Here is an 18,748-nt window from a genome sequence, read left to right on the forward strand (position 1 = left end):
ATACTGATGCTCCAACCAGCCCCCTGGCCACTGACCACACCCCCAAAGTAAACTAGTTACATCAGAATCTCCTGTGGTGGAGCCCCAGGCATCACAGCTCCCCAGGTGATTCTCAGGTGCACAGCTGGGTTGGAGAGCACATTGGCCTGGAGGAACCCCAAAGAGGACTGAATTTTGAAACTGGCCTTTGAGTTCACCACAGGTCCATACGCATAGTTTACAGCAGAGAGTCAAACGCCTGATAATTGCCCTTTCTGCTCCTTTCCTGAGCTCATGGTTGACGTCATTGGTCATCTCTGGTATGCTTTCCTACTGAGCCCAATGCAGCTTCAGAATCCTCCCCTACAGGGCAGTTGGGGGCAGGCAGTGGGTGAGGTACCAGAGAGTTCTTCTTTTAATGAGAGCTTTTTAAAAAAAGATTTTATTTATTTATTTTTAGAGGGGGGGGGAGGGAAAAAGAGGGAGAGAAACATAGATGTACAAGAGGGTGACCTGGCCTCCAGCCTAGGTATGTGCCCTGACTGGAAATCAAACTGGTGACCTTTTGGTTCGAAGGCCCACACTCAGTCTCCTAGGAACTGAATTTCCAGAGACACTCAGAATACCGGAAAGAAGAGAAAGAAGGGTGAAGGATGAAGAGCCATTTTGGGGGAAATGTAAAGCAGTGGGTAGAAGGGTCTTGCCCCCCCAATTTCCTGAACTCTAAAAAGTGTAATTTGATGTTTGTAGTTTGTAAGGCTCTCAATCAGAGGTTCTCACGCTTGCCTGCATCCCCAGAATTCTGATTCAGCATGACTGAGCAGGAGCTGAGAATTTGCATTTCAACAAATTCACAGGTGATGCTGATGCTTTTGTTTGGGCATCTCCAGTTTCAGAAGCTTTAAGGTAGTCTTCTGGTATCAGAAAGGTTAGAACCTCTGGATTTAGATGTTTCTTGACCAGAATTCAAAGGTTAAATGTAGAATTTACCTTATATCAAAATAGATACAGCTTGGTAAGAACATTTCAGAATGACATGTTGAGGGGATTTTATTTTAAGCTTATAGGAGTAGAGACTCAGGTAGTGTTTGGGGTTCTTAAGGTATGCAACAATTTGATTAAAATCCTATTCCTTCCAAGGTATGTGCACTGGTAAAGTGTCAGTTACCCTGTTTATCCGATTTGTAAGACAGGAATCAGGCCCTAAGCATTGTCCCATTGTGACAAGGTTTTGGGTTCGATTTTCGATCTAGGCACATGCAAGGGTCAACCACTGGGTACATGAATGTTTCTCTTTTTCCCTCTCTCCCTCTCCCCTACTCTCTCTCTCTCTCTCTCTCTCTCTAAGGAATTTTAAAAAACAACAACAACAACAAGAGGGTGGGTACCAGGCACCAATCTTTACTTAATTTTCTTGTGAGTGTTTTTTATGAAGTCACCATAAATTGATGTGGGTCATTTCCACACAGGGTCTATTTTGATCATTTTACTTCTATCCATAATGTCAGTTTTTTAGCTAATGTTTCCCTTGGATCATTTTTGATCCCGACCACTTGTTGGTGTTATTTTTAAAGTAAAGAAGGGTTTCAATGAGGGGAGTTTGGCATCAAAGTGTCCGACATCAATATATTACTTATCATAAGAAATTTTTAAAATGATTTCATTTATTTTTAGAGAGAGGGGAAGGGAGGGAGAAAGAGAGGGTGAGAAATATCAGTGTGTAGTTGCCTCTCATATGCTCCTTACTAGGGACCTGACCTTCAACCCAGGCATGTGCCCTGACTGGGAATTGAACCAGTGAACCTTTGGTTTGAAGTCTGGCATTCAATCCACTGTGCCACAGCAGCCATGGCATCATAAGAAATTTAATAGTGTTTCTTTCTGGAGATGAGGCTAGAAACAATGGGAGGGGTTGCTTTTGTTTTTTTCACCTTAAGCTTCATATTCTTTGGCGCTGATGTGAATTTTAAAATCACTTGAATGCATTATTTTTATAATAAAAATATTAAATTCATCTGTGAATTAGGTGGCATATCCTCATGTGACAGATGAGGCAGCTAATATCCAGAAGACTGATTTGCTTTGGGCCCAAATGTTTGAAAAGGGGCAGCAAATCAAGGAGGGCTTTGTTGTTAGAGGCAGGAGAAACTCCAGGATGGCTACAGCAACCATCTCTTTGTTAGACCTGCCTTGGAATGAGTGACTTTAAGGTGCTGTGTTGCAGGAGAGATTTGACACCCCCACATACAGGTTTCTGGTTGCAAACAACAGAAAATAACCTTGGGTTAACTTAAGCAAAAAGGCAATTTACAGAGAAGATATTGGGTGTTTCTCAGATGGAAAAGCTGGGGAATGAGGCTTCAGAAGGGAGCAAGACCACAGGGAGGCTGGCAGCAGAGGCCAAACCAGGGTCAGTCACTCTAGGGGGAGAGTACCCATCTACCACCTCTGTGGCAAATCTGCGACTGTACATTTCTTGGATTACTCTCCCCAGATTCATTAGGTCCCAGGCTCACGTAGCCTATGTGCTGAGACTGGGTCACATGTCCAGCACCTTGTTAAAGGGTAGTGATTGGGAATGTCTGGTCCCTTTCTGCTTCCATGGGGGGTTTAGAAAATTTAGCCTTTCCCCTAGGCTCACACAAAAGGGGAAATTCCATCAGATAGTAAGGGAATGAAGGTTATGTGTTCCCATATACACACCCATAAAAACAGTGACAATGAAAACCCAGCAAATTTCCAACATCCTAATGTAATCCATTCTTTATATTTCTAAGCACATTTACATATCTGATCATCACAGCACCATTTTCTAATTGCGTTGTCCATGTGTTTTAGTTTGTTGGATGTACAGTTTGCAGATATTTTCTCCTAGTCTATAGCTTGTCTTTTCATCCTTTCAACAGGGTCTTTTGCAGATCAAATTTTTAATGTTAATGAAGTGCAATTTATCAATTTTTCCTTTTATGAATTGTTCTTTTGATTTTTTAAAAAGATTTTATTTACTTATTTTTAGAGAGAGTGGAAGGGAGGGAGAAAGAGAGAGAAGCATCAATGTGTGATTGCCTCTCAGAGCTCCCCACTGGGGACCTGTCCCACAACCCAGGCATGTGCTCTGACAGGGAATTGAACCAGAGACCTTTTGATTTGTAGGCTGGTGCTCCATCCACTAAGCCACACCAGCCAGGGCAATAAAACTTAAAAAAAAAACATACTATAAGAAACTTCTTAGGAAATTTAAATATTACTAGAAATAAAATTGGCCCACTGACCTGTAACAGCTTTAAAACACTTCTCTGAAATCACACACCAAATGTGGCCATCAGTGTGCACACTCGAATGGTGTGTTACAAACTGTACAATGATTTCCAGTGGAATATCTAGAGAAAATTAAAACAAGAATAGATCTGGTAAACCTAAATAGTTGATAATTTTTTTTTATTATATAAATCTTGAATTCCTGGCACCAAAGTTTAAAAACGTTGGGATATGTAACATGATCATGTTTTCCAGGGCACATTTTTAATGCCCTTTGATGAGTACAAATGCAACATCCTACTTGAGAGCACAAACACTGTTTTCTCAGTACAATTAAAATAAGATTCAACAGCTGTCTTGGTGACTGCTGGGACTCACCTTAAACCTGAGTTATAGCATATTCTGCAGTAGATGGTTTCTGTTACTTTTTCAATAAAAATAGCAGCTATAATATTCTATTGTCAAATATTCCGATGCAGCCAACTTCTGAGAAATTTCTTACAGTGTCTCTAAAGTCAGCTACCACATTCCTTAAGCAGAATATAGAGAGGTTATTTCATGAGTTCAAGGCTGACTTCTGTTATATGCACATCAGTGACAAATGTACATAGGAACTGACCCAAAAAGTCTTTTTACAGGATACAGTTGATTTATAATCTTAATTTACCTAAAGTTTTATTCTTAAGAAGTGCTGTGCTTTCCACCTGTGACTACTGGCCATGCATATTCTGCAAAACCATCTAGAAGAGATGCCCCGTTCCTTCTTCATCATAGATAGACATATCTTCTGCAATTGTATTTCTAAAACCCAGCAGAAGGTTCCAAGTATCCCTTGGGTTTGAGCTTGTGTGATGGTCCCATAAAAATTTGTTCTAAAGATCTAAAAATTTAACCATTAGAACTAAACTACAGTATTTCTAAATCTCAAGCTTTTTGCCCAGGTTCTTAGCAAAGATAAGGTAAAATGACAACACTTTTTGAAGTCTTTTGTGTCCTTAAACTCTTGTCCTAATCTTGGCAAAAGATCTGAACTATGACCTTAGACCTGTTATGGGATCCTCAGATTCTACCATGCACTCCCCATTCTCCACTCTCTCTTTTTTCTTCCCTAAATTCACATTGACTGGCTGCCCTGAATTTCTACACTTTAGAAAATATATATAAAAAATAAAAATATATATACATATATACATTATTATTTATTTTTAGAGAGAGGAGAAAGGAGGGAGAAAAAGGAGAGAAATATTGATGTGCAACGGAAACATTGATTGGTTGCCTCTCACAAGCCCCCAACTGGGGACCTGGCCTGCAACCCACACATGTGCCCTGACCAAGGATTGAACCAACAACCTTTTGGTTTGCAGGCCAGCACTCAGCTCACAGAACCACACCAGCGAGGGCTGAATTTCCACACTTAAGATGACATACTGTTACTACTAATAGGGTCTAGGTTTAAATCATCACAAAACTGTCGAATCCCATCAACTTGAATTTATTTTCCCCTGGGAGTCGCTGTACATGTTCTAGCTTCTTCTAGTCTACAGATTTCTCTGGATTCTTTGTAGAATGAGTCTGGGTTATGGAAAAAGCTGTCTGTAGTTTTCGCTCATTCTGTACTAAACAGTATCACATGCAGCAGTTCTTTCACCAGCCTGTGTAAATGCCATGACTGGAGCACCTTGCTTTTCTAAAATAGTTCAGTCTTATGCTCACTGGGCACTTCCATGGGTCTGAGGCTGTCCATGCACTGGAGTCCTCCTTGCTGTGGCTGGCTTTGCAGGTCCAGGCCCATAACTTCTTCCTTTGAAGAGGTGTCTGAAATCCACACGGAGTAATTTTCTGATGGTCTCTTAATCTGGGTTATGAAAATAAGCACTTGTCTTTCATAACATTTTCTCACCAACAGGTGGCACTAATAATTCCCCTTAGTTTACTAGTACCCCAGTAGTAAGCCCTGTGTGGCATTATGATCTTATCTTTCACACTTTCTGAGTCAGAACATAGCTGATTTTAAGAGTGTCTTAGGAAAAAGAAAATCCAGCATTTCTGAACAAGTCTGTAGCATATCGGCTCATAGATCTAGTGTCATCTCCTTTTATTCCCACTTTAAACACCTTGGTTAGTCTCCCTGCAAAAGAAGGTGACTAGCAGTCTTGAGAAAAACACAGAGGGAAATACAGAATCCGTTTGTGGAGGCCCCTTCCCATAGGGGAAAGGATGACTTTGGCGGAAGGCTTTATGGGAGAGATAAAACTTGAGTTGGACTAGTTGAAGAATGGGTGGAGGAGTTTGGCTGGTGGGAGGGTGGAGGGAGGCGAATTCAGGTTGAGGGATGTAGAGGCGCTCTTTCTAATGCTGTGGTAACTTCCACAGTGCCTGCCTTTCAAAGAGGTTAGGGTTGCTGCTTCCCTGATGACGAAGAAGGTAGTGATGGAGATGAAGATGATGACGACAACAACACTGATGATAGTTGCTAGCACTTAATGAGTGTGTTTCCCTCATGCCAGGCACTGTGATAAGCACTCTCCTATGGGTCATGTCATTGCTCATCGCATCTGCCCTTCGATATGGGCACAGTTATCTCTGTCTCAGAGATGAGAACACAGAGGCACAGATAGCCTGAGTAACTAGTGGTATGAGGGTTTGCTGAAGTGTGGCATATTCATTTTCCTGTTTTCAAAGTAAAAAAAGCAACTGAGCAAAACTAGTTTGTCAGAAGCCTAGAAAATACATCAGTGTTTACTCTCTTCCTTGGGAGAGAGCAGAGAGAGGCAAAGCAAAGCTCACTCGGTGTGGGTGACAAGGAACTGAGTGCCCCTGGTCATTTGGAGTCAGGCCTTCTTCCACATGTGCCTGCACCTCCTCGTTCTGTCCCTTAGACAAGGGCTTTGTGAACAGAAGCCCGTGGTTACCCCCACAACTCTCAGAGGAGTGCACTGCTCACCAGGGGGGTATGGGGCTCCTGGACACAGGCTGCCTTGCACCAAGGACTCCAGTCGTCACTATTGCTTATTTTTGTGTATATACTCTGACCTCAGTTTCTTCACATGCAAAATGGGGTAATGGTACCTGCCTCTTGGGGATATAGGATGGATTAGATAGGGTGACATAAAATGTTGGTGGCAACAACATCACGGCCACCACTTACCTGCGCTTACTCCTTGCCTAATGCCTGGTCATCAATTCTGCCATCTCCTACACCAAACCATCAATATCCCTACACTAGTCCACAAGCATTTCAGGTTCAACTGGTTTCATGTTCCTTTCTCTCAAAATAATATTCTTGTCTCACCACCATGCTGTACACCTGAAACTAATACAAAATAATAAATAATGTAAACTGTAATTGAAAAATAAGATTTAAAAAAACTTTCCAATGCTCAAAATTTTAGCTTTTAGGTAAGAAATAAGAGGTTTATCTAATTTATTCTTAAGCCTTGTCCTTTTAGAATATGATGTCAGTATTACTGGGTGACCAGAAGGGATGGCCAAGCCACTGGGTCTTCCACCAAGTCAAATGGTGGTGCAGTTTTGCAAATGGAAGAAATATGTATATTTTGAATGGGATGAGAAACCCTATTACTCACTTCCCTTTCCTCCCTGCAGAGTGTACTGAGAACATTAAGTAACAGTTTATGGTTGACTCAGCATCACTCACTGGGATGTTATTTGTTAAGTGTGCTCTGAAAGTGGGACCCTAAGGACTGTTTTGATGGGTATGGACAGCCGCTGGCAGCTGTGTGCATCTGGGGCCTAGGCAAGCCGGTCCGAGACTGGCAGGAGTGGTGCCACGTTCAAAGTGCATAGTTCCTTTGGGGCAAACTGATCATTGACTAAGTGGTTGGTGATATTAAGAAATCATTGGTTGTGGTTTTAGATGTGATATGCATATTGAAATTTGAATTGATGATATGATTGAGTTTTGCTTAAAAATAACCTAATTTGGAGTGAGGAGGGTTAGAGATAGAATTGGAAACAAGATTGATCAAAATCCAGTAACCGCTGTGAAGGCTGGGTGACAGGTATATGGCAGTTCCTTATATTCTTTGCTCTATTTTTGCATTATTTTGAAATTTTCCATAATAAAAAAGATTTTTTAGGTTCATGGTTCTGCATGAGGGTGGAAAGGCCCCCCTTTTAGTAGGAGTGGGGGAGCTTTAGTGTACAGACTCGGTGCAGTTCAAGTCCCGTGGGCTTATCAGAGACCCACTGTGAGCTTTCCTTGATGTCTGGGAGTGACCTTGTGTCACATGTCGGTGAGCACGCAGCCCGTGTCCGGTGAATACTGAATGAATAAATGAAAGCAAAAAGGCCCAAAGCCCTGACCTTCTCTTCTTGTCTTTGCAGTGGAGCCCAGGGGGAATATGCTGGGCTGGCCACTATCCGAGCCTACCTAGAAGGGAAAGGCGAGGGACACAGAACGGTGAGTATAGACAGGCACTGTGTGCTCACCACAGGGCGGCAGCGTGTCTAGCTCCCTGGGGTCCCTTCGTTCTGTCACACAATCCCTCTAAGCCTTCTTGGAAGCAGCTGCAGGAACGTATAATCGAGAAGCAAATTTCTGCCGGTTGGCCGTTATGATTCTTGCCTCTAAGACACTTCACTGGACCATTTCGAGGGGAAACATGCCGGATAAAAGGCTTTTGCTCAAACCCTGTCTGTAAAAGTCAGTCAGTTGGCTGTGAAACTGCTCTCCCGAGGGAGCGAAGGGAGTAAGGGGCCGGAATGCACCACTCCAAGCCTCCTCTCCTTGGCTCATTCCCAGCCCCAGGCCTGCACAAAGGTCAGAGACTGAGCTTCAATTCTTCTGTAACGCCTACTGTACCTAAGCACAGTTCTGGTCATATGTGGGCTCAAAAAATATTTATGGAGTGAATAAATGCTCTATTAAATGACTTTCAGCTTTAAGCACCAAAAAAAGACATGGAACAGAGTTCTTGGTTCTGCTTTATCATTTGCTTTAGGTATGAGAGTTTAGTCTCCAGGGTCCAAGCTATCCTTGGGGGCCCTCGTAGGTTCCAGCAGGTACTAATGGGCTCAACAAGACCCCCTGATCTCCAGAAGTAGTCCTTTAGCAGTTGGTCTGATACAGGCTTCACGTGGTGGCTGAATGAGGTCTGTGTTCTGGGGCCTTCACTCTGGCGACAACCAATGCTGAGCTAGTACTTCCACCGAATTCAGAGGTGGGTTCTTAGAAGGAGCAGTGGGTAGGGGTGAAGAGCAGGATGAAAGCGTCTGCCCATCCCGGGAGAGTTACAGAAAGGGGCGCTCGGATGGTTCTGGCTGCCTAAGTAAGTGGGATGTGAGAGGCGGTGGCCCAATCTTAGTCCATTCCTGGTTTTATTAAAACTGGGATTGATTATGGCTAGTTGCCTGGATTTTTCAATTAGAGAATCTAAAAACTGTTTCACTTCTCCTTCAAAAAGGGGAGGAAATAAGACCATTTTCTCTCTCATTCCCTTGCTTTTTCATTCTGATTCCATAAGTGTGTTTTCCCAGACATTTGACGTGGCCAGGGAACAGACTTGATTTTCAAAGATCTTTGAAAACGAAGACATTCGCTAGTTGAATACATTATCGAATCCTGGCTACAGGCGAGGCACTGTGCACGCCAGTCCAGAGACACAGTCCCTCACGTTCCAACTGTTTTTTTTTTTCACTTGCATTTTCTTGTGGTTTTGAATTCCTCAGCTTTCTAAGGAAGGGTTAGTTTAGAACTATATAATTGTTTTTGGACCACAGAGTCTCAGCACTGTCATAGAATCGGAAAGGAAATGTTGAGGCTCCAGTAGTCCAGTGAAAGGATAATAACAGACAACTGACATTAAAAGTTCCCTCTTCTGTTTTTCCTCCTTGGCCTCCCTGTACTGAGGTAGCCCCTGGAGCTCCTTGTCAGTGATTATGCTCTTTAACCACAGGACATCTGGGGCTCCTGGGGAAGGATCTGTTCATCCTGTGTGGCCAGCTCCACGATGCTCCCCTCCCTGACCCCACTCGGCCCCTGCATTTTTGTATTCATAGAAGGCCAGCAAAGAGCTAATGACAAAGGGCGACCTAAAATCCAGGTTCCATCACTCTGTGATGCTTCTCACCCCTCGTTGTTCCCCAGTTCTCCAGTCTGGCAACCAGAAGTATCTGAGAATGTCCATAAGTGGGGGGCCAGGCTGGAAAGGGCAAAGAGGAAGGCTGAGAGACCTTTTGATCGGGCCTTCCTTCTGAGACCCACAGATTCTTTCCAGCTCCTTTACCCTCTCTTCGTGTTTTCCAGTCCTCCTTTCTCTCTCTGTGTCCTTGCATGTGATATTTCTTCTGGCCCAATGAGCCATGGTGCTGTCACTGATGTGTCGTGAGGACTCTCCCATCCTGAAGGACAGAGAGGTGGCCCAGTCACTGAGTCTGTAGAAATACAGAACCCGTACCTTTGGAAATGTTGGCATCCTCTTTAGATTAAAGATTTTAATTAAAGCCAACTTTTTTAGTCAGAGAAGAAGAAATGACTGACTGACACCAGAGAAGTCTGAGACAGCTGCTCCAGCACAGTAGACTCATGGAATCCAGTAAGATGAGAAGTGTGGGGAGGTCATGTGCCACAGAAACACCCAGGCTCCTGATGCTCCTCTTGTTTTAAGCTATTTTTGGAAGTTTTTTTCACTTTGCTCTTAGGTTAAACTTCAGGGGTTCCCAAAATGCAACAGCCAAGTTCTTGATTTACCAGTTTAATTTAGGAGAATGCAAATTTATTTTTATATCACAAGAATATTGCACCATGTGCCTGGCAGTGTCCTAAACACTTTGTAACGACTCAGTTTGCCAGTCAGGTTTGCTAGTTAAAGACTGAATTTCCTTTACAAAGGAAAAACATTCACACACACACACACACACACACACACACACACACAACCCCACCAATAAACACCTCCCCAAAACCTGTATGTACTTTTCCTAATTTTCTGAGGAAAAGTAATGGCTTTTGGTTGTTCAGTTTTTACCATCAGTGAGAAATTGGTTTCTGTTGCCAAGGAGCATCCCCCCTGAATCCTTCAAGGGTGAGTTGAGCTGTGTTGGGTCTACACCAGACATGCTGGGGACTTGGTGAAATATAGCATCTTCAAATGGGCATCAATGTACCAACGTGGTTTGGTTTTGGGTAAACTAAAACATCATATCTGTGTCCTGTCCATGTCCCTCATAATACCACAATTCTAAATGTGAAAAAGTTAACATTAAAAAAAATAGTTTCCTAAATCTATATAGGCAATCAGAAATGTCTAACAGCAACATAGAAAAGAATCATTGACAAAACCACCGAGACTTTTTTCTTTCTGCTACTTCTTGTGTCAGAATGTGCACTGGTTTTCAGTGGCTGCTGTAACAAATTACTACAGAATTAGTAGCTTAAAATAATACAGATTTATTTTCTTACAGTTAGTGGAGACCAGAGTCTGAAATTGGTTTCACTTGGCTAAATCCAAGGCATTGGCATGGCTGGTTCCTCTGATGGATCCAGGAGAGAACCTGTTTCTTTGCCTTTCCTTCCCAGGTTCTGCAGGGCCCCTGCGCTCCTCCCCCCACCTCCCGCCATCACCCCAGCCTCTCTTCAGGCATCACATCTCCTACTTCTTTTGTGGTCCTGTCTCTCCTGCCTCCCTCTGATGAGAACACTAGTGAATACACGTGGAGCCAAACCTATAATCCAGATTTCAAGATCCCACTTTAAGATCCTTAATCTCTCCTCTCAAGACCCCTAAATCAATCACACCAGCAAAGTCCCTTTTGCCTTATGAGGTAACAACATTCCTGGATTCCGGGGACTAGGGTTTGGACATCTTCAGAGGCCCATTATTCAGGGCACCACTGGATGGTTGACATTTTTAGCTTGAATGTTTTTATTTCAGCAGAACTTCCCTCCTATGAATTCTTAACTGAGGCATTTAACAAATATTTTATATTCATTTTTAACACTTACCTTTCCCTTCCTTGATAAATGTCCTATCCCTAGGGATCCTTTCATCCAAAGATCCTTTGGTAGAATAAAAATACCTTATGAGAAAGGAGAAGTGACTCTAGCTTTGACTCTGAGAAATGAAAAAGAATTTAATACAAATGGGAGGCATTTGAACAAGGAAAAAGATTTGAAGACAACACAGCATAACCAGCATGAAACCAGTAGCCATTTAAAAGAGGCACAAACTCTGTTAGCAGAAGGGTGACAAAGTAATTTCATGTGTGCCTCTGGTTACAGTTCCCTTTTTGTACACATGTATTTTTACTAAGGAGGCGACTTTGCTGTGTTTGAGGAACAGCTGTAAGCTAAGTTTTCCCTTTGTAAGCCCACTTTACAATATGCATGCATTTCTTTTCAAGGGGTTGCAATATTGTTGCTGGGATAAAAGAAAACAAAACAACAGAGGAGGATTATTTTTTAGGGTGCTTGTTGCTTCTTTTTTATTGTTCTCTTTTAGAAAAAGTGCCTGATGCATTCATTTTCCTGTAGTGAGGCATCGGCAGTTCTACCAGAACACGAGTTTTCACTGGTGTTTGTGTGATTTTGGGGGAGTAAATGAAAATGATTTAAACCTGGGAATTACAACATTGCTTCCCCCTTTCCATAAGAATTTGATACATCTTTAAGCTCTAGCTCTTGAGACACTTTTTCTTGATCTTTTCAACTTGAAGTGACCTCCCCCCGCCCCACTGCCCCTTCCCTCATTCCAAGTTCCTCCAGCATCTGTGGGCTTTAGACATTGATTTCTACATACGGCAGCGCTGTCAGTGAGCAAGTCGTGAGAGCACAGGGCGTGGGTGGACTAGATTTTGTGCTTAGCTGGTGATTCTCATGGAGTCTAACAATTCGTTGCACAGAATAAGCAGCCCATAAATGATGACGTAATTGGTGCATTGACACTGGGAGACCTTGGCTTTCTGCTTGCAGTCTCATGTCTCCCTGTTCCCAGCAGAGCCAAGCAGAGCACCGATGCTGTGATGTGCGCATTTGAGTCCTAGAGTTGAACTTCCAATCTTTTGTTTTTGTAAGATGGTTTCTGCACATTATAACTGAGACAAGGTTAGAATAAGCCCCGATCTATTTTGGTGTGCCGTGATAAGGGAGGGGAGTACTTAGGACACATTTTGTGGGGATCCAAATGGAAACTCCTCTTATGGGCATTGTTTTGCACTACAGTAACAATGACGTTGCAGCAGATTTCAGGGCGCTGGTGGTCAGTTTAAAGGAAGGTTGTTGTGCCTATTTAGTTTGTGCTCCGAGCATGTTGTAGGACTTTTCTGTCACTATGAACAGCCTGGTGATTATTTTTCTTCCTTTCATTCCATTTCTAAGGTTTGCCTCATTCCAAAATCAGCTCATGGGACCAATCCTGCAAGTGCCTACATGGCAGGCATGAAGATCCAGCCTGTGGAGGTGGATAAATACGGGAATATTGACATGGCTCACCTTAAGGCCATGGTACTCATCTTCCATTCAACAGATGGGAGAGGTCTGGGTTGGGAAGAGGGTGGTGGGGATCAGGGACTGGATGGTTTATATCAATATTATCTTCTGTTGCATTATAATTAAAAAGCTGCAATTCCTCCTCTGAATGGGTATGGGGAAAATGACATAAAATCAGAAAACCTAACTGTTTCTATAAGAACAATAAAAAGCAACAGTCACATATTTTTGTCCAGAAGAAAGCTGACTGTAGTCTACTTCACCACTTCCTTCACCCACAGGGAGAAGGTCCTTTAAATTGAAATTCCATCCTCTAATTTATGCATGTGTAAGAAGCTGAATGAATTATTCATGGTGGTAGTAAGGGTATTCCTTGCAGGACCTGACTACTCTTGCCCAACCTACCCCTCCTTTCTCCATTAATAATCAGACTGGCAGTCACAGTTTTTCTGTCTTTGTGTTGGGAAATAAAACCTAAGTGTAGATTTTGCAAATGTCTGTGTCCATCCCAGCCATGAATTTCCGGAGGCATTCCACTCTCCTTCCTGAAACACCAACTGCCACCCCCAACCTCCCAACCTCCAGGAAGAGGTTGCCTAGCAACCGTATCTGCTTTCCACTGGTGGACTGGAGGCTGCATCTGAAGAGAGAAGGAAATCAGTTGAATAGCAATGTGATTTTGTCAGGGTTATTAGGCATGGAGTCTGGGAACTTCAAGTAACTGATTTCAAAGGGAAGCTGAAAATACACAACACTGCTCATCTCTCATCCATCTCCCCTCTTCCATCGTGCCACAAAGTTTTTACCGACAAATATTCTGGGCCTGTAGTTGTAATCATGAAGTCTCTCCAGTGTAGGCTATGACCTTAAACATTCTTTTAAATTTTTTCACACAAGTCTGCTCTGACTTGCTGGCCAGAAAAACGAACTTTTTATATGCTTGCCTTTTAGATATGCTTGCCTTCTCTCAAAAGGAGAAACGAGGGAAATATTTATATATTTACCAGAGCAGGAACACTCCTTGTTGGAAATCTAATTTCAGCAGGATGGGAGGGAAAGGGAGTAAGTGTGGATATGGAATCATAAGCAGGGAGAGATTAACTGTGAGAATAGGCACGTCTGGAATCAAAGGGATCTGAAATAATGACTGACAGGACTGAAAGGAAAACCACTTTGGGGAGTTGAGCCCAAAATATCTAAAACACCTGAACAGCCATTTTTGTCTTGACCATGGAGATCTAGCCTGGAGGGATCTTGTTATTTCCTTGGAATGACTAATGAAGGGAGTAATGGCTGTGGATCTTTTATTGTTGTCATGCTTTGAGATAATTTCAGAAGTGAAAAGATCAAGACTTCATCTTTCTTAATCCCTTAAAATAAAAAGCACGGGTTTGACCTAGAAAGAAAAGTCTCCTCCTTGGTGTCCTTGTGCCCTTTTCTACCCCACAGGTGGATAAACACAAGGAGCACCTGGCAGCCATCATGATTACGTACCCATCCACCAATGGGGTGTTTGAAGAGAACATCAGCGACGTGTGTGACCTGATTCACCACCATGGGGGCCAGGTCTACCTAGACGGAGCAAATATGAATGCTCAGGTGGGCAATATGAGATGGGCTCTCTGAGAAAACTGTTATGTGAAAAAACTTTTTATTTCCTTTTTAAAGATTTTACTTCTTTATTTTTAGAGAGAGGAGAAAAGGAGAAAGAGAGGGAAACATCAAAGTGTGGTGGCCTCTGGCATGCCCCATACTGGGGACCTGGCCCACAACCCAGGCATGTGCCCTGATTGGGCATTGAACCTGCAACTCTTTGGTTTGCATTGCAGGCTGGCACTCAATCCACTGAGCCACACCAGCCACGGCTCTTTTCTCTCACCTCTTGACAATTGCCTTAAAGCATGACACAGAATTCAGAATTGAGGCTGACTTTATTGCCAATTTCAAACAAAGGACCCCAATTTCACTGAGTTTATAGATCCTAGACGAGGTGGTGGGGGATGTTGGGGAGGAGGCAAAGAGGTTGAAAGGAAACAGGGAATGAACTGAATGCCCTTAGCTCTTCAGGGGTATGATCCCTCTGGGGGTGCTACTGGCAAGAAGTTCACCTGGCTGCCTTCCTGAGGGAATTCAGACCCAAGTTCTGGCCACAGGTGAATGTTGATCCGCCACTAACCTGGCTTCAGCTTCATCAGTATGAAACAGCTGACCAGTTCTGACCTGAAGGGCAGAGTCTGACTACTGGGGAAGTGGGGAGGGGCGCGGTCCGTGTAATGTGTCCCTCTGAGGAAATGCTATAGGGAGCCATTAGAGCAGAGGAGTGTTATGATCTCTTCCAGACTTTTAATTTATTTTTCATTTTTTGCTTCTTTTACTATTTTGGACTCTTTCTGCCTTTTTTTCCCTTCTGTCTGATTCCCTGTGTAATTGTAGTCCAGGGATTGTTTATTGCTTCAATCACATAAATACATTCTTTATCTTTGGCCATGTTCAAAATCAGCCCTAAGGCCAAAGTGGCTGGGACGTCTGTTGAAAGTTGTCGTTGGCATCAGGATGGTCTCAGAAAAACTGTCAGCCTCCCTTCCTCTCCCTGGGCTCAGCCTCCCTTCCTCTCCCTGGGCTTGGGAAACTCTTCAAGTCCCTTCCACCAGGGTGCCTGAAGCCAGTCGTGCAGGGGGAGTAGGACTGCCGGGCTGGGGGAAATGTGCCTGCTTCAGTACTCTCCTTTCTTGTGCTGGGGCACTTTCTTTCCTCGCTCTTGGGGGAGGTAGTGAGGAATTGACCATATATTCAAATCTGTATTTTAGAATCTAAATTAGGTTAAATGGTCAGTTGCTGTTTCCACAGAAACCACAAGCCACGCTGCCTATGGAATGCCAGGCTTTGCCGGCAGAACTCAGCCAGTATTGAGGATGCCTCTGTGAACAGCTCTCCCTGCCTTTCCTCTGGGGGAGGAGCGCAGCAAACAGCGTGGCCGCCTTTCCACAGCACCCTTTCAAGTTCCTGACTTTTGCTTTTGACTCTTTCCCTTTGTGGTAGGTGGGAATCTGCCGTCCGGGAGACTTTGGGTCTGATGTCTCACACCTAAATCTTCACAAGACCTTCTGCATTCCCCACGGAGGCGGTGGCCCTGGCATGGGGCCCATCGGAGTGTGAGTTCTGGGTGGCTGGTGTCGGCATGGCTTTGGAGACTGAGAATGAGAGAATGGCCCAAACTCTCTACCTGTCCCAGTGAGGTCATCAAGTGTGGAGGCCAGCTTCCTAAGCTGTGTGCTTATAGGGCTGGGGGAGGAGTGGTGAAAGGGATGCTTTCAGGGTATGTCCAAAGAGGACCATAACGAAATCTTATTAACAACAGTGTTTCATTGGCCACAATAAGGTCCCATTCATGCGCAGACAAAGCATGTTTATTAACAGAGTAATGAAGAGGGAGCTTTACTGGAGTATTATAGATCAGAACTGGCATATTAGCACCTGGAAGTGCTTTTCAGACTTAGGCTTCCAAGCAGATCTTTTTTTTTTTTCTTTCTTTCTCTTTAAAATCAGCTGATGGTTACAGTTGAAAGTGACTTATCTATCATCAACAATGAAAGAACTCATAGTAAAAAAGTGGCTGCCAGGAGCTGTGGGGCAGGGTGGGGTGGGGAGTTGAGAGAGCTTGGTGAGGAGACACAAACTTTCAGCTCTGAGAGGAATAAGGTCTGAGGACCAAACGTGTACCATGGTGACTGCAGTTTGATAGCACTGTAGCGGGTTGGCCAGAAAGTTCGTTTAGTCTTTTCCATCAAATAAAAAACACATTTTTCATGTTCACCAATAACTTTATTGATTTGAATATTTTGAATATGTTGCCATCTCCTGCTATTGGCTTCTAGTGGGTAGAGGCCAGGGGTGCTGCTAAACACCTTCCAATGCATAAAACAGCTCCACAGCGAAGAATTATTTGGCCAGAATGTCAATACTATTAAGAAACTTCGCAAACCACTTATGACACATTCGATCAGTCACAGCACCTTCTCCACACACTGCACAAATCTTTTTTTGTGTTTTAGTTGCATTTTTACCTTTCTTGAAATAATAAGGCATAATATGCCAAAATTGTCACATATCTTCTTCCTTAATATTAAATGGCTTTAATATTAAATGGCTGCACAAAAATTCACCACCTTTGATCAGTACATTTTTACTTTTTAATTTTTTGATATATTTTTATTGTTCTAATTTTTAAAAAATATTTTATTGATTATGCTGTTATAGTTGTCCCATTTTTTCCTCCCCTTTATTCTCCTCCACCCTGCAACCCCCTCCCACCGGCATTCCCCCCAGTTCATGCCCATGGGTCGTACATATAAGTTCTTTGGCTTCTCCATTTCCTATACTGTTCTTAACCTCCCCCTATCTAGTTTGTACCTACAACTTATGCTTCTTATTTCCTGTACCTTTCCCCCCATTATTTCCCTTTCCCCTCCCCACTGATAACCCTCCATGTGATGTCCATTTTTGTGATTTTGTTCCTGTTCCAATTGTTCTAGGACCCTGTGGGTTTCTCCAAAGAACTCTCCTGTAAGACTTGGAGTTTCTTCCACCTCCGCAACCCTCACAGATTTTTATAGCCAGAGGTTTTTTGAGGCTTTATTTCCCCGAGTTGAACCCTGGGTTGTGCAGTCTGTCTTGTTCCCCACTTGTTCCTCCTGGTTTATCCGCCCGAGAATGTGGGACTGCCCAGTCTGCCAGCTGCTGCCTTGCCATGGCCATGAGTCCTCTCTGCCCCTCCTACCAGTCAAAATGAATGTTTCTTCTTTAGCTCCTTTGTTGTCAGACTTCTGTACAGTTCAATTTTCTGGCAGTTTTGGTTATTTTTTGTTTTTAAATTTGTTGTTGTCTTTCTTTTGGTTGTGTGAGAGGCAAAGTGTATCTACTTATGCCTCCATCTTTGCTGGAAGTTCCCTGATAAATACTTTTTTAAATTCATGCTGATATGACAGCTGTCACAACACAATCTAACCAAATTGTTTCAAATTAAGTTAAAGATAACTAAGCACTACTAGAGCCATTGCAAGGAAAAACTAAACAAACTTTTTGACTAACTCAATGTCTATAATAAAAATTTGCTAAGAGAGTAAAACTTAAATGTCCTTATCCCCACTCCCCCAAAATGAATGGGATATGAAGTGTTAAGCACTTTGTAGCTTGAATTCTTATTAGATCTGATATGAGTAAGAAAGAAACAAAACTTATTACTAGAAATAACTGGATCAAGTCAAAATAAGACCAAAGAAATATACTGTAGTTGTTATATCTTTTTACACTGTGAGGTGGCATGATGAAAATGAGGCTGAGTAGCCATATCCTGAACTTCAGTCTTCCAAAAATGTGCCAAAAGGGCCAGTCTTCAGGGTTACTGGGGTCCTGACCCCCTTTTTCCTGCTTTCCTTTTTGATGATTTTTATTTATTGTACATAGAAGAGGCCCAGTGCCTCAGCTCTGGGGAAGGCGGAGTGAATGATGTTCACGTGCAGCCTTTGATGTGTAGCTTCTTCTCAGCAGCACCTTCTGTATCCCTTAGATGCCTCGGGAAAGAGCGTGAGGCGTGGGCCTGGGAAGGAGCGGGTATGGGGGTGGAAGTCCCCTCATCCTGGGGAGCGCGTGGCTCTGCAGGCTACCCCATGGCTGCCTGCCCTGTCAAATCCTCCGCCACAGTTCTTGGCTGGTGGGCCATGCTTCCAGTGAAGGAGGAAGGAAGGAACAGCTTCCTGAACAGCTGCCTCTTCGCTGAGGTCAGGTCTCTTCCATTGACAGAGTTCCTCTCTTAGGAACAGAGCTTCCTGAGAGGGCCCAACACCTACCTGTTCAGCTGGGCTGGATCTTTTTACATCTTCTGAATTTGTATTTAAAAACTACAGGAAAAAGCATCTTGCCCCTTTTCTGCCCAATCATCCTATCATTTCGGTAAAGCCAGATGTGGACGCCCGGCCTGTGGGTACTGTCAGCGCAGCCCCATGGGGCTCCAGCTCCATCTTGCCCATCTCGTGGGCTTATATTAAGGTGAGACCTGTGCGTGTG

The 18,748-nt window shown here is 43.4% G+C and overlaps 1 protein-coding gene across 2 annotated transcripts in view; it reads left to right on the plus strand.

The window, feature by feature from the left end:
• Nucleotides 1-18,748, plus strand: part of GLDC (glycine decarboxylase) — a 79,657-nt gene that overhangs the window by 44,635 nt on the left and 16,274 nt on the right. For both annotated transcript variants that reach the window (XM_045840865.1, XM_045840866.1), the window contains exons 16-20: nt 7,585-7,660; nt 12,575-12,700; nt 14,135-14,284; nt 15,725-15,837; nt 18,589-18,730. In XM_045840865.1, coding sequence (XP_045696821.1) covers nt 7,585-7,660; nt 12,575-12,700; nt 14,135-14,284; nt 15,725-15,837; nt 18,589-18,730 — 607 coding nt within the window. The remainder of the gene's footprint in view (nt 1-7,584; nt 7,661-12,574; nt 12,701-14,134; nt 14,285-15,724; nt 15,838-18,588; nt 18,731-18,748) is intronic.

The sequence above is a fragment of the Phyllostomus hastatus genome, unplaced genomic scaffold (assembly GCF_019186645.2).
Source record: "Phyllostomus hastatus isolate PE091 unplaced genomic scaffold, TTU_PhHast_1.1 phas_contig_34, whole genome shotgun sequence".
NCBI classification, from domain to species: domain Eukaryota; kingdom Metazoa; phylum Chordata; class Mammalia; order Chiroptera; family Phyllostomidae; genus Phyllostomus; species Phyllostomus hastatus.